Raw genomic sequence first — 21831 nt, 5'->3', positions numbered from 1 at the left:
GGAAGTTGTGTTTTGGACCTTCAACATAAAACGCCTTCACGTTAGAATACTTTAAATGTTTCCTGATGAAAGCTGGAACATTTACTGAATAATAAATGTAAGTTTAGGAAACCTTTTATTTATATTGAACTAAACTCTGTGATTATCTCTTCACATGTTTGTCTCTAAATGAGGCTGAAGATTAGAAACCAACTGCACACTGTCCCGGATCTCCTGTTTGTGGATGTTTTATCAAACATGACCGATGTTTCAAATAATGAGCCCAAAGCTCAGACTGCAAACTCAAACACACAAACCTTTTTTTAACTTGTAGACCTGCGTAATTTCAGGGAGAGGGAAGAATCCTCGTATGGTCATGTCAGGCACACAGACCCCACCGACTGTTTTTGTGAGGGGCAGCCAATCAGAAGAAAGTTGTCTGAAAGGTTAGACGCTAAAGCAGCTGGCTTCTACACAGAGATCTGCGTGGACATAAAGAAAAAAAACCTGCACGAATATATGTTTTATTCAGTTTTGCGTAGTTTAAATATTTTTGTCTCGCTTGGTGCTTTTACTTTGAAAACCATACGTGTTTTAATTTGACAGCAGCGGCTGCTTCCTGCATGTGGGCGAGGCAGAGTGACAGCTGCGAGCTGGAGACTTGTTTTTATCCTCCTGGAGACGAAATGTGAAGATTTCAAAGCGAAAGTCTAGAAGAAAAAATACGAAAAGGAAAAACGAAAAAGGTTCAGCGTCCGGAAGAAGATTTTTCCGCACTTTCGGACAAAAAAAGGAGGAAAAGTGATCGGTGAGTTGAGCTGCAGTCCCGTTAGTTTCTCTTTGTCTGTTTTTCTGCTGCTGATCCAACTTAAAACACACAAACAAACTCAAACAGCCGCTTTTTTAACGGGCTGGATATTTATGCAAACTTTAACTTCATCCTAAAAGAAAAATAAATAAAAATAAACTTGTTTATGTTTATAAAGCTTCTTTTATTATTTCTGTTTATTTACACGATAATAAAAACTGTAATTCCGGGTTGTTTCAGTATTATGTGTATTAGAGTAAAATTACACCACAGATGTTTTATAGTGGGAATATTTCAGGAACGATCAGAGGTGCATCACGTGGGAAAAACGCGGAGATCAAAGTGTTTACAGGATATTCTGAAGAATTCGGATCATTTCAAACCAGCAAAGCGTGAAAATCGTAAATAATAACCGAACAGCTCAAAGTTAGTGTGTTACAGGAATATGACACAGAAATACTCAACAATGAGGACGAGCAGTAACGAAGCTCGAGCTCATTATTGTTCCTCGTTATTAACGAAACTAAACAAAAATCCTCAGATTTACATGAAAAGTGATTTTAGAGCTGAAACAGCAAATTGGAGAAGTCTGAGTGTCTGAAGGTGGAAATGGTTTCCTCCGTTTTTGACGCGTTTTCCTCCAACATCAGCAGCTCCAGCACAGACCAGCCTGCTGCTGCAAGGCATGCTGGGAAACACGGGATGGGAAGAATCCATAAAGGGGGCACAGAGGGGGGATTCAGTTATTATTAAATAATTTAGATTCTCTTTAGTCTCAATACAGAAACAGGAAGCTATACGAACATCCACATAACAGCCGAAGCCTTTTTTTTTGTTTACTTTATTGATCCCCGTGGGGTAATTCCTCTCTGCATTTAACCCACTCACTTAGTGAAGCAGTGGGCACTTGCTCAGGGGTACCTCAGGGGAATCGAAACCCCGCCCTCCGATCATGGGGACACCACTCTACTTACTGAGCTATTCCTGCCTCTAATGTTAATATTTACTTTTATTAGATCACCATGAAGTAAATATTATATATTATTATTTTAAATGATGCATCAGAAGCACTTTTACAGGAGAGACCAACCTGCTGCTGCAGCGACAGGAAAATATCAGACACACAAAATACGACGTCAAATCAAACAAAAGAAGGAAAAACGTTCACAGAAGTCAGATGTAGAGATTCAAATCATCTTTTTTAGTGAATGTACTCATAACTGTCCTGGTTGAAAACAGTTGAAACTCCAAAGTGAAAAAGAAGAAAAGAAACAAACAGTCACATCTGAAAAGCTGCGACCATCAAATGTTCTTTCATTAAAAATCTCTCTGGTTCTTAAAAAACGATGAAAGCAGTTCGATAAACATCTGCGTTTTCAGTGAAAAGTTGCCAGCAGGCAGTTTTCTGATCACACAGGAATCCCAGAAAGAGTTCAGAGGTGCATGAGTTCAGACTGTAGTCCAAACCTCTCCTCCTCTGCTGGTTTCAGTCAACATAAACTGAAATAAACATAATTATTTCTTTTCGACTTGTTCTGTTTAAACAAACTTGCATCCATGTTTGTTTTCTCCGTCTAAACTCAGCAGAGCAGGAAGGACGACGTGAAAATCAAAGATGCTCCTTTACTCACGCGGCTCGCCACAGCAGCATGTTTGATCTGGCAGCGTTTTGTCCTTCCTGACACAAACCCAGAGGGATCGATCGTAACACAAATCATTATTCCCAGATATTTCCAGATCGGATCGTGTAGTTTGACATAAACAGTCTGTCTTTATCTCGGTTTGTACTGAAGCCTCATGGGGAAAAAAGTCCTTTTTACTTTTTCCCAGAACAGGAAAAATCTTTTATTTGACTGTTTTTGTTCCTCTCAGGCGGAAGTCGTAAACAGCAGAAATAATAAAATGTAAACGCTGCTGTCCAGAGGATAAACATAGAGTCCGAGGCCCACGGCAGGCCCACCAGAGCCTGCAGCCCGGCCCACTCGCAGCTTTGCAGCTGTGCAAGAGCTGCGCAGGATGAGGAACGTTTAAAATCCTTCAGAGGCTGAACCAGCATCAGGTTATTGTTCTACTCAACGTGCACCGCTTAAAGCACCACGAAGGCGCCACGGCTGAAAAATCTCTTTGTGACATCACACTGACCGAACGCAGAAAAAAACTGAGAGTAAATTTTTTAAAAAACATATTTTTCCTCCTCAGTTTCAGGGATGGACGGAAGCATTTTAAATCCGTTTAAACAGTTCAGAGGGGCCTGTTTTTATTGGCTTCCAGGTGCTCAGCTGTGCTGTATGTGGTTGCTAGCATCATGGACTGAGAAGAGTTTGACACCCCCGTGATAAACTCTTCAGATTATAATCTGCAGGTTTACAGAAAAAAGATTAAAAACTTCAGAAATCTTTCGGATGTTTGCGCTGACGTGTAGCAGATGAGGAGTGTTTCTTCGTCCCTCCGAGCTCACGCCGCTTCCTTCTCTTGTTTTGTTTTTGGAGGGCTGAACCTTCATCATTGAGTCTCGCTGCTGAGTGGACGTTAACCGGACGCCAGACTGGTTTTCTTTTGAATCTTGAGGAGGAGCAGAGACACAGGCGCCTCTGTTCACTGCCCTCTAACAGTCTGTGTGTTCAAATCACTCAGCCTGCTGATGACTCCTCTTCATCAGATCCCCCGGGCCTTCGTCCTCGGCCTCTTGTTGTGTTCTTTTCTCATCCTGCCACGAAGGCTCGTTATCCATGAAACACGATGTGGGATCCAAATGTTAACAAACCATCACACTCACCGGCTCTTTGTCTAACGTCTGTGTCTCTCGTACAGAGACGATAGTTTATACAAAGTCGTTTCCTGTTTGTGTGTGTGCACGTGTGCGTGTGTGTCGGTCAGCTGATGAAGGGTTAACAGGAAGCGTGAGCTCAGAGTCACAGCGTCTGTTTTTCTTTCTGCAGTCTGCTCTCAGGCTGCGTCTCTGCAGGATGTGAGAGAAGCGCAGCAGAGAACAAAGAGCAACTTTAAAGGTAAGACCCAAAAACAGAGCCTGTTATAAATATCCTGATCAGTCTGGATTAGATTAGCTCAGATTAGCTCCAGTGAATCCCTCGAGTGCTCAGACTGCAGAGATTCAGCTGAACTGAGTGAAGCTTTGCTGAGGAGCAGATCAGACAGGAAGGAGGATTTTTAAAGAGCTGAAGTCACAGAAAGAAAAACAAGATTTCTTTTGGATTTTCTAGATTTTTCTTCTCGTTGGGAGTCAAACCAGCAAAAATTGAGTCGACTAATAAAAGCTGGGTGTAAAAGTCTGAGAAATGTCTGTGAGCTCCAGCTCAGATACACAACAACAACTTCCTTTATGAACACACACTCTGTGGTTTACTCAGACTCTCACACACGCACAAAATCCTGCTGCTAGAAATACTCACTACACCACCGAGTGCAGATTAATCCACCGCTGAAAATAGACCCCAACAACAGGAACTTTAAACAGAGACAGAGGAAAGATCAAATGTGCTTTTTTTATCCCAAAAGTTTGGAAATTCCTGTAAAAACAATAGACACAAGCCAGAGTAGCTCAGACAAATACAGTAAAATAGAAGTTCAATAAAGATTACACGAAGAAAGGAGCAATAATTCAATTCAGTTTTATTTATAAAGCCCTGAATCACAACAGTTTCCTGTTAAATCTAATAAAGTGAATGAGCTCATTATGTTCAAATTTTAATACAAATAAAATCCCTATAATTTTTTAAATCAATAAAAGTAAAAAAAAGTAAATAGTGAATAATATTGTAACATATATCATAAAATAAGTAAGTATATATATGTTTTGCATAAATACAAAAAAGGGAAAAGTTAATGTAATAATATGAAGTTTAAAAAGAAAGTAAAAAATCTGATAAATGTTAAAATAAGTATTGTTTTTAATAAGATCCAATAAAACGTGATGTAAAAAGCTTAAATAACACAAAGTGTCTCCTTAGAGTAAAAACCAGAATAAATTCACTAAATCGCAATAAAAATAATAAGAGTGTCTCGCTGAAAGAGCAGCTGTCAGCTGACGGCGTTCAGTGTGAGACCGGTCGTGTCTGAGGTCAGGAGGGTTGGAGAGGCGCTCTCTCTGCTGGTTTTGGCCTTTCATTGAAAAGATTTGTTAGAACAACATCTGCCTGTTTCTCACCGACAGCTGTTTGGTTTCTCATGCGCTTCACAGATCCTCGGACGCCGCTCTGCAGACAAACATGGCTCTGTTCTTCTCTGGCGCCGTCACAAGTACGTCACCGACATCACCGACCACGTTCACCAACACTTTACTTTTATTCTGGGACTTTATTACGACATTGTAGCAAATTTTCTTTTTGCCTATTCGAACTGTTCAAACTGTTATGGATGTGAAAAATGATCGGAAACCAAACTAAAGCTTTTAGCGGCTCCACAGATCTGATGTTAGCTCCTCAGACGAGCTCTGTGTGGCACTTTGCTGCCCGTCTGTCACATTCCTGCCCAGCTTTTATCTTCATCAAGTCCTCTGAGCAGATTTACCCAAGAATGCTCTGTGCCTCTTCATGCTGATAAAAGTCGTCTGTATTTAGAAACCTGTGTGTGTGTGTGTGTGTGTGAGTGAGAGCGTGTGTGTGTGTGCGTGTGTGTCTGTGTGTGCTGTGTGTGTGTGTGCGTGTGTGTGTGTGTGTGTGTGTGTGTGTGTGTGTGTGTGTGTGTGTGTGTGTGTGTGTGTGTGTGTGTGTGCGTGTGTGTGTGTGTGTGTGTGTGTGTGTGGTGTGTGTGTGCGTGGTGTGTGTGTGCGTGTGTGTGTGTGTGTGTGTGTGTGTGTGGTGCGTGTGTGTGTGCGTGTGTGTGTGGTGTGTGTGTGCGTGTGTGGTGTGTGTGTGTGTGTGTGTGTGTGTGTGCGTGTGTGTGTGTCATGTGAGTAGTAGTGTTGTGCAGGTTCTCCAGTCAAGCGAAGGTTGAGGAACAGTCACTGTGAGAGGTAAAAGCATCGTTTATTTCCTGTTTCTGATGAACGTGTGAAGTCTCAGCAGGAGGAGTTTGAAAAGCCTTTGCTGGTCTCTCTCCTGCAGCCTCGACGTGTCTCTACTCTCTCCCGACTCCTCCTACATCTGCTACACCTCAGCGCACGGCAGCGAGCCCTGCTGCTGCCGCCGCTCGCCACGCCTCCTCACCAACGGATACTATGACGTGACCGAGGACAGCTTCTCCTGGGACGACGAGGGCAACGTGTCACTGACGCCCTGCAAAACCAGCGTCTCCTACAAGGAGAACCTGCACAGGTGAGAGCGGCAGGTAGACCAGGAGGCTCCCATTTATTTAGACTGTTTTTACCTGAGATCTGGAAGCAGAAAAAACGTTGTTTCAGTGAGCTCGCTCGTTCCACGTTTATGCACAAGTAAAAGTTGTGACTTTTATTTTTGAAAGCGAACTATCTCAATTTCCTGTTTGTGTCACACTTCTTGAAGTTTTGCCAACGCTCAGCTCGTAGTTGGAGAGTATTTACAGACAATGCAACACTACAGTCGGTCACTTTCATTCAAACTACAACCGCAGCAAGATGCTAGCAACCGAAGCCAGTAGGGGAATACACGTTTTCCCTACCAACAGTTGGTTGCCAGGTGGTCACTGACCAGTCTGTGTTACTGGGGCTTTAACAGTCATTTTCCCAGCCACTGTCATTAACCTCCAGCAACCACTCACAACCGGTTGGGGATTTTTTCTTTATGAATCGTGGTTGCCAAACGGTTGCAGACCAGTCTCTCTCTGCCTGTGTGACCAGGTTTTATTCATTGCTCCGACTCTGCTACCACAACTGGCACACGTCCAAAATGGTGGATCAATTCGTCTAACTTTACGGACGCTACAAACATCACTGTTGTTTGGTTTTCTGTTTTTATTTACCTCCAAAGTGAAATCAGAGCTGTGCCTTTACATGCAAACTAGCAAGCTAACTTCCTGCTATCTCGAACTTGGCTGAACTCGTAAATCTTCTTTTTCGTGAACACCTGGATGTTAAACTTCATTGAAACACATGGATGAACGGTCACAACAGTTTTTTGGGATTGTAAAAGTCTGGACTGTGTTTACCTCAAACTCTGCCTCAGAGTTAGTTTGATTTTATTAACCAAAGGAGAGTTTATACCAAGAAATGCAGCCAACAGCCTGCGTTCACTGCATTTTACAGCATCACAAGAAGTTTAATATTGCTTTTTTTTTTTTTTTACCAAAGACTGAGAAAAAGTGTTTTTACATGTTTTTTTTGGAGAAAATGATCGATGACATCAGCTGCAATTACAGAGCTGAGAGAACCGAACGCCAAACGCTTTGTGACATTCACCAAACGCTTAACAAAGTTTGGAAAAACCTTCGTTCCATAACATTTTCCTCCCTTCGGTCCACACTCGGGATTATTTTACATCAGCAACAGGAACATAACGTCTCGTGGTCGTACAAATGTATGACAGCTGTTAAACACACACACACCTCTTTAAAGCGGTGAGGTCACCTCCAACAGCCAATCAGAGTGAGCCGTTCGGCACATGTCGGGTAGGTTTGAAAGCTGTAAATACTTCAGACCTGACATCAGCTGCTCTCGGGGACCAGGGTGTGTGATGTCATTGATCACTGTTGCTAGGAGACCCCATGTTATTGAACACTTTGCCACCAACATGAGAAAAGCGTCTTTGTTCTGTTACATGAACTCTGTGTTCACAGGTGAAGCCTTGATGTGTTTGCAGAGTTCATCTTTTAATAACAACTAAAAGTCGTACTTTACTTTAAAATTCGATTAAATGTTGTTCCTGACGTTTATTTCTTGGTGTGCAGTCAGACAGAGCAGGCCGCTGCGCTCAGATTTGGTCACTTCCTGTTGTTTCAAATCACATTGTGGTTATTTTTGTCAGGCTGTGGTCATTCTCTGAGGAAGTGTTTTCACACTCGAGTTGCTTTTGGTCACTTTCTGCACTTTAACCCACTTTGTTGGGTTTGAGGTTTTTTGTTGGGGCTCTCGTTCTTTAGCTCTTTCTGGATTTCTTTGTTTCACTTTGATGTTGTTTTATCTCATTTTGTTCATCTTTTCTGTGCAAAGAGACACAAATTCCTCAAAATGACAAAAAACAAAGTTCAAAATAACTCGGAACATGCCAAAGGACCTCAAACCCACACACGTGTCTGAACACTCATTTTTCCTTCAGGGTTTTCCGGCGCAGGCGGCGACCTCGCAGCTCGCTGGTTCGCCTGCTGAGCGATGTCACGGAGAGCTGCCAGTCGTGGCTCGATGAGAAAGTCTTCAGAGGTGTTTTTGGGACGGTGAACAGCTGGAACCAGAAGCAGGAAGTTGACCAGGACCATGACCTGGACTGGTCCAGGAGCAGCCCTGATGGTCCGGCCTGTCTGGACGAGTCCTGGTCGCCGCTCAACAGCACTGAGCTGGAGGAGAGCCGCGCCTTCACGTACGGTGGGTAACCGACTGCTTAAAGGGCGAGTACGCTCAAATTAACATGGACAACAATGAACAATGATTTTTTTTTTCTTTCAGACTCCACTGAGGTCATGACTCCTCCCGACAAAGAAGCCCCGCCTCCAAATCTCCTGATCCACGAGGAGATTTGCTCTGAGATCTGTCAGTCAAAGGAGCGTTTCACCCAGTCGCTGGGCAGCCTCTCCGAAGTCCCGCCTCCTTCACCTTTCTACACCAACACCTGCTGCTGTCAGGCGTCACCTGAGCCCACAGGTGAGCCGCAGGGTCTCTGACGTCAGAGGCCTGCAGAGACTCGTAGCAGCCTGCTCAGATCCAGTCTGAATCTCTACGTTTTCATTCATCTCACTCGACTTTAATGCTGAATGAAAAACATTTGATGATTTTTATCTGCAGTAACCACCAAAGACACAAAACTGACACCCACGATCTCCACCACAAAGCTCGACCTCTGTTCGCCTCACCCGAGTTATTCTCCTTTCTGTTTCAGGGTTCACGCTGAAGGCCCTCCTCCTTCTCGTCTTCACCGTCTTCATCTTCACAGCTCTGTACTCGGGGTGAGACCTCAGTTCCTAATTTAGTTTTTTCAGAGCACTTTGATTGTTTGATCAGCATGAACCAAGAAAATCTCTTTAAGTCTCCCAGAAAATCTTCCTGAAGCCGATCGAGGATCTGAAAATGCCTCATCTGTCCGCTCAGTTTAGTTTAGAAAGCTGCAGCAGCTAAATGCATCATAGAGGCAGAAACACAATTTATTTATTAAGGGCTCTAAAAAGTGTATGAAAGTTAAAAACGTGTTTGTTTCTCTTATTTCTGAGTGAGGGGCGGGTCTCACTGAGAAACTGCACACTCATCAACCAATGAGAACATCCCATTTTACGTCCTTACTCACTCTGAAAATAAAAGTGTCAAAATAAGATGCATCTTTTTAAACTAGTGACTGAGCCTATAACATCGTCACAGAGATGCTTTCCCGCAGTTTTCTAAGTAAGTGTCGCCCCCTGGTGGCCTTTAAAAAGAATACGCTCTAAGACGCCTCAACACGGGCTTCATGTTTCAGACCTGAAGCTGCCTCCATGTTTTGTCCCGTCTACAGAAACGGCGTGATCTTTCTGTGTGGAAGTGCCGATGTGTTCAAAGACCGTTGTTTTGCAGGTGTCTGTGGTGGAGCGCGACTGTCACGTCGACCGTCTTCATGATGATCACAACATGTATGCGTGAGTATCAAAGACATTTCTGTTCAGTGATTAAAGATCTTTTGTCTTCAGGTAACAGAAACTCAGTCAGAGGTCCAGCTGTGACCCGTGAATTATTCAGTTTGCAGAAGTTTATTTGGCCCTCAGTGCAAATCCCTGTTTTACAGTCACACTGGTGTGAATGGAGCCGCTCTTCATCACTACAGGCTGCCTTTAAACAGAAATAAGACGTTTGTCTCCCCCTGCTGGCAGGGAGAGTCATTACTTTACTTGGATGTTTCCACTGTACTTCCAGCTCCCTGCTTGGGCTGTTTTTTGTAATTAATGAGAAAGCTGTTTTTTAAATGCTGCTTTAAAACTGCAGTCACCTGCAGCTCACTATTTGTTTCAACCACTGCTGTTGGAGCACGAGTGATACCAGTTTGGCCTTTTAACTTAAACTGGTTATAAAGACTCTCAAAGTCTTCAAATATTCACATTTAACTTGTTTATGACAAGCTGGTAATTACAGCTTCAGACCTTCGTTCGTTTCCCAAATACCAGCTTTAAGTGTTTAAAATCAAAACCACAGACTGAAGCAAAGGACAGACGACTACATTTCTCTACAACTGTATTATTTTTTTATTACATAAAATGATCAGTTTGTCTTCCAAAAAAAGCCGAAACGACTGCAACTTGTTTAAAATCCAGAGAGATGAATGCAGTTTGTTAGCGATATTAATACTAGCAGTTATAAAAACCAGCTTATGGTAAATCATTACAGTGTTGTTTGGGTTACATTTATTACTTTTGGGGTTTTTAAAACACCCTTGTCCTGTAATAAACCCAATGAATCCTGTTGATTATAATATGAACTAATAAAAGTAAATTTGGTGCCGTTTTTCTTTGCAGCTCCTGACTGCTTTTAATCTGCCAGCAGAGCACGAATCTGATTTTGTTTTTGTGTTTTTAACACGTCACTGCTCTCGTTTCTTTCAGTCCTGACAAAGTCGGGCCCGCTGGGCGAGTGGAGGAGGGCGAAGACGGAGGTGAGTCTGAAATCAGAAACTTGGTTTCTCACATTTGAGCTGCAGAGGAGACAAACGAGTTTTAACAGCTGCCACTGATTCGGTTTCAGGACATCACGTCGAGAAACGAGTGAGGAAACGCGTCTGGAGAACCTGAAGGAGGAGAAGGCGAAAAGGTCGGACGGGACTCAGCAGAAACGTTAGATTCTGACTTTTATTTCACTTTATGTTTGCATGTGAGGTGCACAAAATAATCTGAGCTCCAGAAAACATTTTAGAGCAAACATTTCTCCTTTTAAAACAAAAATCACTCCTTAAAAGAGGTTTTTGTATTCACAACATTTTTAAAAATGTGTCATCTTTACGTTGAAATGTACACGCAGAGCAGGAGGCTGCTTCGTGCTTTTAGTCAGATTTAAGCCATGAAATGTCTTCTAGCTGAAAAAAGTTGTTATTAAAGTGTTGGAGCTCAGTGGCACATGTTAGTAGTTTAGCAGCTTAGAAAGCTAAAAACATTCATATCAACTCAAAATGTAGCCGATGTATTTTAGGAGTGTCTTCTTTCTTTGGTTTGTAGTTGATCTTGGCTTTTTTGAGCGTTCCAAAGTGACCAAACGTCAGACGTTTAATGTCTGCAAAACATTTTCAGGGTTAAAGGGCAAAAAATAAATAAAAATAAGAGCTGTGACTTTTTATAAAAACCAAATGCACAAAAATCACCTGGAGGCTATAAAAGTGCCATTTTCCCCTCCAGAATAAACAGAACGAAGAGTTTTACTACAAAATAAAATACCCACAAACACAGTGAGTATTTTCACATTAAAGTTCAGCTCAGATTTTATTGTGAAAGCTGGATTCCTGAATTTCTGGTAATTTTACTGGTACAAAATACTTTCTTACATCTATAAAATCATCGCCAGGTTTAATTTGCTGACATCGATTGATGACAGGTCAGTGGGCGGGGCCGTAGTGTTCAGTAGATCATCCTGATTGATCACAGTCAGATAAATGGGAGTTTATGAAACCAGCAGAGGCCGTTAAAGCAAACAGACCTCCAGAAGGTCCTCTCAATTCTCCACCGGACTCTCAAACAGCTAACAATCATCTACTTTAAGAATCTTCTCAGGACTGTTTTGAGCAGGGATGTCCAACTCCAGGCCTCAAGGGCCGGTGTCCTGCAGGTTTTTCATCTCACCGTGGGTCAACAATCCTGAATCAAATGATTAGTTCATTAGCAGGCTTCTGGAGAACTTCAAGACATGTTGAGGAGGTCATTTAGCCAATTCGATCAGCTGTGTTGGATCAAGGACGCATCTAAATCCTGCAGGACTCCGGCCCGTGATGCCTGGAGATCCCCACCCCGGGTTTAGAACTTCTTTAGCTGGATGAAGAATGTCGAGAACAATATTGAGGCTTCTGGGCTTTTTATATACCAATAAGGTGCTTGGATGCCTGCTCAGACCTCCACAAGAACTCCTGAATCCTCCTGAAGCACTTTGAATCTGCTGCCTTTCAAACCTTCCTTGGACAAGAACCACCTCATAGCATAGAGGCTCATTTCCAGGATCTGGCTTACATCATTAAAATGCATCCGTACCGGTATTCGGCCATTGTGCTAAAAGACACCAGCTTAGGTCCGTTGCACGGATCCGGTCCAGAACTTAAGATGGATCTAGCCTGAATCTGGGCCAAATATATTTTATCTGGGTTATTTCCCAGTTTTAAAGAAAATAGGTAACAGTAGTGTCCATTATGCATTTGCTCATCTCTTGGCCACTAGAAACCATGTGAGGTTGTTACAGAAGGAAAATTCTCACATTTAATTTGCAGTAAACGCTTGAAAATTGTGTATATTTGATGTTAAAGAGCTATTTTCAGATAGTTATTCTCTGCAGCATTTTGTGGTAAAACTCTTCAGCTGTTAGGTGCCTTCAATCAGCCAGCAGTGCTCACATGCTGATAATAATAAAGGGAACCCTGAGATGCTGTTGAAACGCACTGACAGATATGTTGAACAGAGACAAAAAGGTGAGAAAAGCAGATCAAGTTCAAACATTCTGCCTTTGAGTGGTTTCTTTCACTCCGTTTGTTTTTGTCTGATTCTTGGGAGACTTTAATGTGGTACAAACGTAATCCGTACAGGTCGAAGGTTCAAATATGTTATTTATGACCTGGTTACACAAACACATATAAAGCTCTTATTTTTAAAAGCAAATTTGCCTTTATAAGGAGCAATAATTCCAGAAAATGGAAGAAACTCAACAATAAGCTGGGAGAACGTTTGTGGATTTGGGAGAGATCTCTTAAAGTCAAAATACTCGCTGTAGAAGCTTTGTAAGAAAACCAAGTACTGTAGCGCTTTACGAGATGTTTTGTCTTATAAAGTTTTTAAAAATTGAATCATGTTTGGGCCTCAAACTACGCCAAGAGTGAAGAAGGAGGAGATGATCTCTGCTTTGGGTCCTCCGGCAGCACAGATCAGCTCCTCTGGTGTGAAGCTGAAATGTTTGAGTGATAAAGTTTGTGGAAACTGACTAGCGGAGCAGAGAAATGTTTAACTCTTCATGTTCAGATCATTTGAAGCCTTTAGGATAAAAAAAGAAAACAAAAAACCTCATCATGCTGGGTTAGGTCACATGGGAGCTGCATTAATTAACAGAAGTGTGATTCTAACGTGTACGTGAACATCTGGGTTTTAGTTATAACTGGAAAACTGAGACCTAATCCTGAAAACTATCGAGATCAGACTATTATCTAGTCTGTTGGTTAAAGTAGTTAAACACCAATTTAAGGTGTAGATCCACACCTAGAATGCTATAATAAGACTCCGGCTGTGAATTTTTCACTAATGCTAGCAAGCCATAAAGACTGGAATCTTTTCCACTGACAACGTTCCTCTCATGTGACGTGAACGCGGCATCGCATCTGTAGCATGAAGGGTTAAAACGGTCACACCAGATGAGGGCACAGAAACCCCAACAAAAACCGTCCCCAAAATGCCCACGTTGTTTTACTTTTGTCTAAAATCTTGATAAAGAGTAAAAGCAAAGTTGGCATCAAATTTTTAGTTAGTATCTTTTCATGTTTCACTTTTCAACAAAATCTCAAGGTTTTTTAGATGCCTGAAATAACGTTTACAACAGTTATTTTCGACTTGGTGGGACGTTAACATCATAACTGCGGTGAATCCTAAAAGACGTTTAGCTAACAGCTAGTATTCCTATCAGCCAGGAAATGCTAAAGCTAACAGCACTCTTTTACAATTTACATTATATAATTGATAAAGGTAAATAAAACTATAACTAGATACAGACAAACTAGCTAGTTTCGAGAAAAGACAGTTGTAATGTTTATAAAGTTAATAAGCTATTCTACCATAGCTTATTAACTTTAGCTAATTAGCCATTTTAGCTAATCACGCACTTAACGTTCATCCCTTAGTTGTACTACCAGCACAACTAAGGGAGCCAAGCTTCAAGGTGTTCAGCTCTGGTGTGACTGAATCTTTGTGGTTAACTCTCTCCCTGTCTTCATAAATCAGGAATTATTGTTAATTAATCCAAGTGCCAAATTTGTTTAAAGATAACATTACAGGTGATGTATTACCACATGTAATCAATGAACAGCAATCAATGTGTTGTACTGATGTTTTTAATACTGCTCTGCTCAACTTTGAATTTAAAGCTGTGCTTAATACTTTTTGTATAAGAACAGATCATGAATCAAATGATCAATGAAATCTTTGTAATGTTAAAGGTTTTGCTTTTAATGTTGTAACTTCCAGCTGTGTGAAGTTTTTTTTTTAGCTTCTTCTAAATCCTAGTTTTGGCTTTATGGTCAAAAATCTATATTTTCCAGGTGGTGGAGGAGACCAAAACAGAGCTAAAAATGCAACTCCAGAGATGGTTTCTCTGGGTCTGCCCCCTGTTGGCCAAATATCAGTCAGTGCAGCTTTAAATAAACAAAGTTCAAAGTGGATCATGTTTTTAACGGTGTTCTTCTAAATATAAAATTTAGAGTAAAAGACAGAAAAATCCTGAGGAGGAAAATAATTTTAATAGATTTAAAGACAAATTTTACATTCTGTGTGGAGCAACTACTAAATATGGAGTTACTGTTAATGTAAATAGTTTTGTAATTTCTATAGACTGCACTTATTTTCACATGTGGAATTCTTGCTTGTAACAGCACTTATTGTATCTTTTTTTTTTTTTATTGTATTTTATCGTACTTTGAGTCTCTGGAAGTTAAACTGTAAAATTTCACCTTAAACAAGACACAAATTCAAATTTAATTTGAACTTCAAGCAAAGAAACAAATTCTGAATGTATACATGTGAATCAGTGTGAAATCAGCCTCTGAAATGACTGTTTAAAGGATGAAGTAATCCTTATTTCTTACAGTGTGGATCGCTGTGTTTCAGTCTGCAAATCCGCCTTTGGCCTGTTGATGGCGCTGTGCTTTGAGAATGAACTTTTACAGTATTTGGGATTTTGTCAGCTATATTTAGTCTCAGCTAAGGTGAATGTTTATGATCCATTAAACTATATTACAAAGACAAACTGTGTATCTGTATTTTGTTTTAAATGGATTTAAATTGACGGTCATGGATTTCACGGTTTCATAAAATGTCAGCTGTCAGGTGTGAGTAGTCAGTTAACACCTGTTCAACAGCTGAAACTAGTCACTCGGGTGATTCCTTTTGCACATAAAGAGTTGCAAGTGTTGAGTCTTGACTGTTGTGTGCTTTAATGTGTTTAGACTGAACCTGAAGCTGCAAGCAAAGCCCGAATACCTGAGAACTGTCAGAGAAACCGCCCAGGAAATAAAACCCACAAGCAGGAATCCATCATCTTCTACAGATTTCAGAAATTCCAACTTTACAGATCTCATCAAATCTACTCGTGTCCATCCATGCTGTCCGTTTAGATTTGGCTGATGTGTGAGTTTAAATCAATTTGAGAACTTTCGTGGGTTCTCAAGTTAACTTAAATCAGTCTAACCTTTTCTTTTCTTTTTAACGGCTCCAACAGGAAGTGGCCATGAGCTGCAGCTTCTCAGCAAAACATGCAAAACTTGGGGATCATGTGATGGTCCCATTGGCAGCTTCTGAAAGCGATTCAGACTTTTTAGTTTTTGTTAATGATTACATCGATGGTGAATGAACTCAAATTTCTTCAGTATCACTGGCTGGACCTTCACCCTGCAGCGAGCCTGAAATCCTAATCAAATAAGCTGCTACCTTAAGGTGAAGGTAGTGTTAATATAGTCAAAACTTTGTGCTTTATCTTTTTTGGCTCTCAATGGGACCAAAATGTATTTAAAAAAATAATAATATTGTGCTGAATTCAGTACAAGTTTAAACTAGTTAAGAAAACCGAAACCTGGTCAGGAAAGCGTTTGAGGGTACAGAACGTGGAAGCAACCAGCCACACGAATCGCACCCAGTCGGCCATTAGAAGGAACACCAGACTGAAGCGCTCCTTCTACGGCTTCACTCTTCAGACCTACATCTTATCACCTGGAAGTAGAGGAAGGAAAAAGAAAATAAACCTGACTCAGTCTCTCCACTTTTGTCATGTTAAAACTGAGACGCCTAAAGGATCAAATTTCAAGTGATCAGAATAGTTTAAAACAAAAACAAAGCGCTCTGATTTTAGCAGCTGCTTTTATTAAAAATGATAAAAAAGAAAAAGGAAGTTCGTTCACGTTTCTTCAGTTACACGTCAGTCACAATGAAACTCGATGTACAGTCATAAACATTTGTTACCTTCACACAACCACAGGCTAGTTTCACACATGAACGTTGTATAAAACACCTGCTACTGGAAAAACCACAAGACTTGTGAAGGATTCTTTTCGGTCCCTGCCCGGTGACACCATGACCAGTGAAATTTGAAACAGGAAGTAGAGGTTCTCTTCCACTTATTCTTATCAGAGGGTGGAGCCTATCCCAGCTGCCACAGAAAGCTCACCAACCTGACACGTAGCTAACACAGAGACACAGAGAACCATTGACATTCACAGCTATGGGCTCTTTAGATTCCCCAATAACTGAACGTCTTTGGATTGTTGGGGAAGCCACACAGAAAGCTCAGGTGTTGGAGCTGCTCTCAGGATCTGTAGTCTCTTTAATCGCTCACATACAAGTTCAGGGAAAGACTATTGTTTACTTGGCTTGTTGTATCTAAACTTCACTCAACAGTCGGCGACCTCTGGTCGTCACATCGGCCCACATGGGCGGCAGTTTAGAGATGGAGGTGAGGAGCTCCACCTAGATCTACTGTTCCTACATCTGAGGAGGTTCAGGACACAATCGGCATGCCTCCTCGGCACCAGAGGATCCAGCGGAAATCAGAAATGCACTTGATATTGATCCTGGGAGCGTCTCAGGAAGAGCTGGAAACCATTGCTGGAGAAACAGAAGTCTAGAAAAGTCTCAGGTGCCCTCCTGAGCTTGCTACCACTTTGACCCAACTTCAAATGAGACAGTGGGATGGATGTTTTCTTCAATGTAAATGTTTAATGGAAATTTTAAGATACAATTGCTTCAAAACTGTATTTATTTAGTTTAAACGAGTTCCCAGCCCAGCCAGGAGGCTTCAGCGCCCACTTTGGATTCACTTGTTAAAACAGTTTTGAGTTTAAATCAAACACCACCATCCACTAAAAACGTTTCCCCTACACTTCAAGTCTTTTTCCCCTCATGGAAGTTTCATTGGCTGTTACCTTTTTCCATAGAGTTCAGTTCAGGATCTTTTGAGCAGTTCTTTCTCTGCAGATGTGACCACACTTCAGCATCCATCCTCTTTATCCAAACAGAGCTGTTAGCTTTGGATTTTGTGGATTTGCTTTGTTTTTACTGGCAAAGTGCAACAGCTCCTCGGGCTTTATTTGGGTTCAGAAATTTACAAAGACTGAAACTACTGAAAGTACGATTACATGTTGGTTTTAGGTTAGTAAGCATGGACACAGTTAACTGAAGCTGAGTTTTAATTAAACATGACAACCTTGACGCCCAAGACAAATACCTGATGGACACAAAGCCCTTTCTTGCCTTCCTTCTGTTACCTGGGTCAAAGGTCAAAGTTTAGACAGAGAACCAGATGCCTCCAGCTCCTCTGGGGGGGACACTGAGGATGTCCCCAGCCAACCTGTTGCTGCAAGGCTCTTAACAAAGACACGAAAAAGACAGCACATTACACCAGTTTAATTCTCAGTATACTGGCTTCCAGTTCAAACTCGTAGTGCTGACTTCTAACGTCGTGACGCTGCTGCCGACATCTCCGGTCTTTTAGAACACCACGCTCCCTCTCGCAGCCTGAGATCATCTAATCAAAGGATGTTGGTAGTCCCACCAACACATTTAAAGACCACAGGAGTCAGATCTCAGAGCGGTGGCCCCCAGGATGTGGAGCACTTTGCCTCCATCTTTACGTTGCCTTGATTGTATTTATTCTTTTAAACAGCAGCTAAAGACTCATTTATTTAGACTGGCTTTTAACTAGATTTGTGCTGTATGATCGATTGTGTTGTTTTATGTACATAGTTCTTACCTGGTGAAGAGTGCTATATAAAGTTATTATTAATATTAAGACCTAATCTGTCCAGGTGTCTCCTCACCTGGGAAGAAGACCAGACTAAGAGCGACTCCGAAGTCTGATTAAAACTGGAAGCAGTGGCTTGAAATCGAGCCGATCCCCGACGGCCACACTGTCTGCTGCCATATGTTCCAATGAAACACGTGAAAACGTTTGCAGGTGATCCAAGAACATCTGTTTTGTGTTCAAACATACACGATACACATTTTTACAGTAGGTCACGTGTTTGTGAGACTACCTCACTGCAGATATCTGCAATGCCGCTTCTCCCAGCTGTCACTGCACGGCGCCAAACCGTTTCTCTCCTGCATGGAGAGTGATGTGGCGCCGCAGGTGGCTGCCTGATATGAATGTCTTGTTGCAGTACGAACACCTGAACTGTTTGCAGTCTGTGTGGACGGTCATGTGGACCTTCAGCGATCCCGACTGGGCAAAACGTTTGCCGCAGTGGACGCAGCCGTAGCGTTTCTCGCCCGTGTGGACGCTCTGGTGGCGTTTGAGGTTGCTGGAGTCTGAGAAGCGTTTACCGCAGAGCGCACAGACGAACGGTTTCTCGCCGGTGTGGACCCTCATGTGGGTTTTGAGGTTCTTGAGGCAGGCGAGCTTTTTCCCGCAGCAGTTACAGACGAACGACTTTCCCCCGCCATCCTCGCCTCTGTGGCTTGCCGCTCTGCTGATGGCATCCTGTCTCCACCCGCCCCTCCGGATGAAGGAGCGATGTTCTCCTGGCGTCTCCTTCCTAACAGGAAGCTCGTCTGCAGGCACCGCCCTCTGCTGGCTGCTCTGGAAACCTGCAGGTCGCTCTGCTGCAGACAGACTCACCTTGCTGAGCGGGAATGTGAAGCTGCCACCTGAATTGGACGCCGATGAGCAGCCGGCCTCCGCTCCCAGAGGATTTTGGGTGGTGTGGGAGCCATGCTGAAGCTGTGGCTCAAATATCAAACAGTCGTAACTGCTGGTTTCTGACCTCTGGGTGTTCTGGACAGAGGTGGAGGTAGAGCTGACTTCCCCGCTCGTCCACGAGATGCCACCATCGTTTGCTGCTTCCTGTTTGATTGCAGCTTCTGCCTCCACCTGTCCCTCTTCGTTATGACAGAAACCTTCTGGAGATAAAAGGAAAGCAGAAAGAGTTGTAGCCTCTTACACAGCTTAAACTGGACACCATCGGGGTTTAGATCTGTTCTGTATGAGCCAGCTACAAACTAAAAAGACTACACTGAGTCAAACAGGAAGAAAAAGGCTCTCTTCAGGTTCTTATACTTACTGTCCGGCTCAGACTGGGACCAGGATACGCAGTCATCGTCCTCCACTTTGATCACAGCAGCTGTGGTAGCATCTGCAGGCTGCTGGAATTGGAGGAGAGAGGTTAAAAATGAAGAGTGAGGGAGGAAATCCCGCTAATGCTCCTCCCACCTTTTCTACTCACCGTACTCTGTGTGGTTTCCTGTCTCGGCTCTGCAGGTGAGTTGTGGTCTCTGCACTGAGGCATCGCCTGATTGGACACTCTGGACAAGACTACCTCACCTGCAGGAGGGGAGTGAGGATGGCGTTTAAAGTTCTGAATCATGTACAGCTGTAAATGGGGTTTTTTTCTGTGCATTGCTGCGATTTTATTGTCCTTTATGTCCTTTTTCCTTCTGCAAATTAATCTACATCAGTTCTTTAAAAACCCTGGACAGTCTGAGGTGTTGGATGGATTAAAACAATGCGCCAGATGTGTTCGACTGGGTTTTGGGTCCAGCGAGCGTGGGAACCAGTCGATGGTATCAATTCCTTCATCTTCCAGGAAGCGCCTGCATACTCATTGCATGAGGCCGGGGATTGTCGTGCACCAGGAGGAACCCAGGACCCGCTACTTCAGTACAGGTTGTGACAGCGGGTCCAAGGATTGCATCCCGTTACCTAGCAGCAGTCAGGGTGGCTAGCCAGTAGACATCTGTGCATCCCTCAATGCCTCCCATCACTGACCTACCACCAAATTTTGGCATGATGTCTCCACACCTTTTCACGTCTATCACGTGTGCTCAGGGTGAGCCTGCCCTCGTTTGTGGAAAGCACAGGGCGCCAGCGGGGGATCTGCCAAATCAGGTATTCTATGGCTGATGCCAATCAAGCTTCACAGTGCTGGGCAATAAACACAGAAGAGGAACTCAGGCCCTCAGGCTACCCACGTAAGGTCTGCTTCGGATTGCTTGGTAAGAGACATTCACACTAGTGGCCTGCTGGCAGTTCTCATTCTGTTCCTCCTTACACAAAGGAGAAGATACTGGTTCTGCTGATGGTTTAAGGTTCCTACTGCCCTGTCCAGCTGTCCTAGAGTCTCCTTCATGCTCTTGAGACAGGGCTGGGAGACACACCAAAACTGCTGGCAATGGCACGTATTAATGTGCCAGTCTGGAGGTGTTTTACTTCCTGTGCAAACTCTGCAGGTAGGGCACGGGAATCGCCTCATACTATCAGAAGTGCTACTGACCTCTAAAACTAATGGAAAGAGTCAGAAAAATAATAAACATAAAACATTTCTTTTTGTACTCTGTTGTTTATTTCATTGACACCAAAGCAGCTGATGATTAACAACTGTTACCAAACTGTCAATTAATCGAGTTCATGCTGCACTCTGGTCAAAAAGTTTCCCTTTCGTTTTTACAGTGTAGTTGCTGTGAATTTAGAAGTTAACGGTCGGTTACCTGTCGCGGTCGCGTTCCTCTTCAGTTCGGCTCGTGCGCGGCCGCTCGCGTGGAGCACCGCGCTGCCGCTGGCGGTAACCGCGGCTCGCAGTGCGGTCGCTCGGGCGGCCCGCAGCTCCATGAGGCGCAGTTTCCTCCGCAGCACCTCATTTTCTTTGCGACTCCGCGAGATCTCCAGCTGCAACACCGAGTAGCCGCTGTCCACGAGCTCGCAGATCTCCGCCACGGCCGTGTTGGCCAGCACCTCCATGATGGAGGCGAGCTGCGCGTGGAAGGTGGCCGCGGGGGACATTGTCCAATCCAGCGCGTGCGTGTATCTGAAGCAGAACAATCCACACCGCGGGCTCGAGGCAGGACCTTAGACTCCACCGTTAGCTTACCTGAATGTAGCCGCTCACCTGATGTGCGCTCTCCGATACAGACCAGGAAGTGATGGCGGGGGCTGGAATTAATCCATAGTGCGCATGTGCAAAGTATCCTTTTACTGTTTCAAGCAAATTTCAGGTATGAAAACGTCCCAATAACTCCTCGTTTGATTGTCCTTCTTAGGGAGATGAAACCTGTATCAACTCACGTTTATATTTCATTTTAACATTTATTTTATTTGTTGTTTTTGTGAGTCTCTTGTTCGTTATAAAAAGAAGAAGAAAAAAAGAAATGTATGATGTTTTTCTACCAGAGCCTTTTTGCTCCGGTACCCCCGTCCCCATTTTAATAAGCGTGTCTAACCATCAAATGTAAATGAATATAGTAATTATTTAAGAGTAAAAGCTATATTAAACAAATACATGTGTGAAAATGTGATTTTAAAAACAAGCTTTTCCGTATAAAATCACAAAATCAAACCAAATCAACCAGTAGTCTAATTTCCTGCTCACTGATAAAGCCATAAATATTGCCAATATTTAGTCCTACAAATTGTTTTTCCAAAGAAGGAAAAAACAAAACAAGCAATAACGAGGTTCTCAAGCCAGAAATGGTTAGTACGGAGAAGTTCTCTGGATTTAAATACCTAAATATACTTTGTTTAAAAATTAGTTTTAATGTGAGAAAATTAAGTCAGACTTTGAAGAAATAACACG

At 42.8% G+C, this 21831-nt stretch overlaps 2 protein-coding genes across 3 annotated transcripts; one reads left to right on the top strand and one right to left on the bottom strand.

Moving 5' to 3' along the window:
* The first annotated feature begins 244 nt into the window (after positions 1–244).
* On the top strand, positions 245–13273 carry tmem71 (transmembrane protein 71). The gene is made up of 11 exons (XM_005934100.2): positions 245–787; positions 3727–3795; positions 4986–5044; positions 5717–5759; positions 5851–6060; positions 7975–8237; positions 8319–8513; positions 8749–8815; positions 9414–9475; positions 10433–10482; positions 10572–13273. The coding sequence occupies exons 3-11, from the start codon at positions 5014–5016 to the stop codon at positions 10593–10595; spliced, it is 945 nt and encodes a 314-aa protein (XP_005934162.1). The 5' UTR covers positions 245–787; positions 3727–3795; positions 4986–5013; the 3' UTR covers positions 10596–13273.
* A 1355-nt stretch (positions 13274–14628) lies between these two features.
* LOC121815292 (zinc finger protein GLI4-like) lies at positions 14629–21041 on the bottom strand. 2 transcript variants are annotated; one of them, XM_042225572.1, is made up of 4 exons: positions 20750–21041; positions 19489–19586; positions 19327–19408; positions 14629–19165 (listed from the first exon to the last, which is right to left on the bottom strand). In XM_042225572.1, exons 1-4 carry the CDS (start codon positions 21039–21041, stop codon positions 18339–18341), a joined length of 1299 nt encoding a protein of 432 aa, XP_042081506.1. In that variant the 3' UTR covers positions 14629–18338. The 2 variants fall into 2 exon arrangements, with proteins under 2 accessions (XP_042081506.1, XP_042081508.1); XM_042225574.1 differs by having other exon boundaries at positions 19327–19405.
* Between the last annotated feature and the right edge of the window lie 790 nt (positions 21042–21831).

This window comes from Haplochromis burtoni, unplaced genomic scaffold, assembly GCF_018398535.1.
Source record: "Haplochromis burtoni strain Fernald_Lab_line unplaced genomic scaffold, NCSU_Asbu1 Contig_175, whole genome shotgun sequence".
NCBI classification, from domain to species: Eukaryota; Metazoa; Chordata; class Actinopteri; order Cichliformes; family Cichlidae; genus Haplochromis; species Haplochromis burtoni.
The sequence above is the reverse complement of the archived record's forward strand: the minus strand, read 5'-3'. Positions and strand labels throughout refer to the sequence as shown.

Excerpts from the sequence above, each read along its gene's own strand:
- tmem71 (XM_005934100.2), top strand. The coding sequence starts at position 5,014 with ATGGCTCTGTTCTTCTCTGGCGCCGTCACAA. Across the intron at positions 5,045-5,716 it reads CTTCTCTGGCGCCGTCACAA|GTTCTCCAGTCAAGCGAAGG; the intron begins GTACGTCACCGA and ends AGTGTTGTGCAG. Across the intron at positions 6,061-7,974 it reads TACAAGGAGAACCTGCACAG|GGTTTTCCGGCGCAGGCGGC; the intron begins GTGAGAGCGGCA and ends TTTTTCCTTCAG.
- LOC121815292 (XM_042225572.1), bottom strand. The coding sequence starts at position 21,041 with ATGTCCCCCGCGGCCACCTTCCACGCGCAGCTCGCCTCCATCATGGAG. Across the intron at positions 19,409-19,488 it reads AGGAAACCACACAGAGTACG|CAGCCTGCAGATGCTACCAC; the intron begins GTGAGTAGAAAA and ends CTCCAATTCCAG. Across the intron at positions 19,166-19,326 it reads GTCCCAGTCTGAGCCGGACA|AAGGTTTCTGTCATAACGAA; the intron begins GTAAGTATAAGA and ends TTTTATCTCCAG.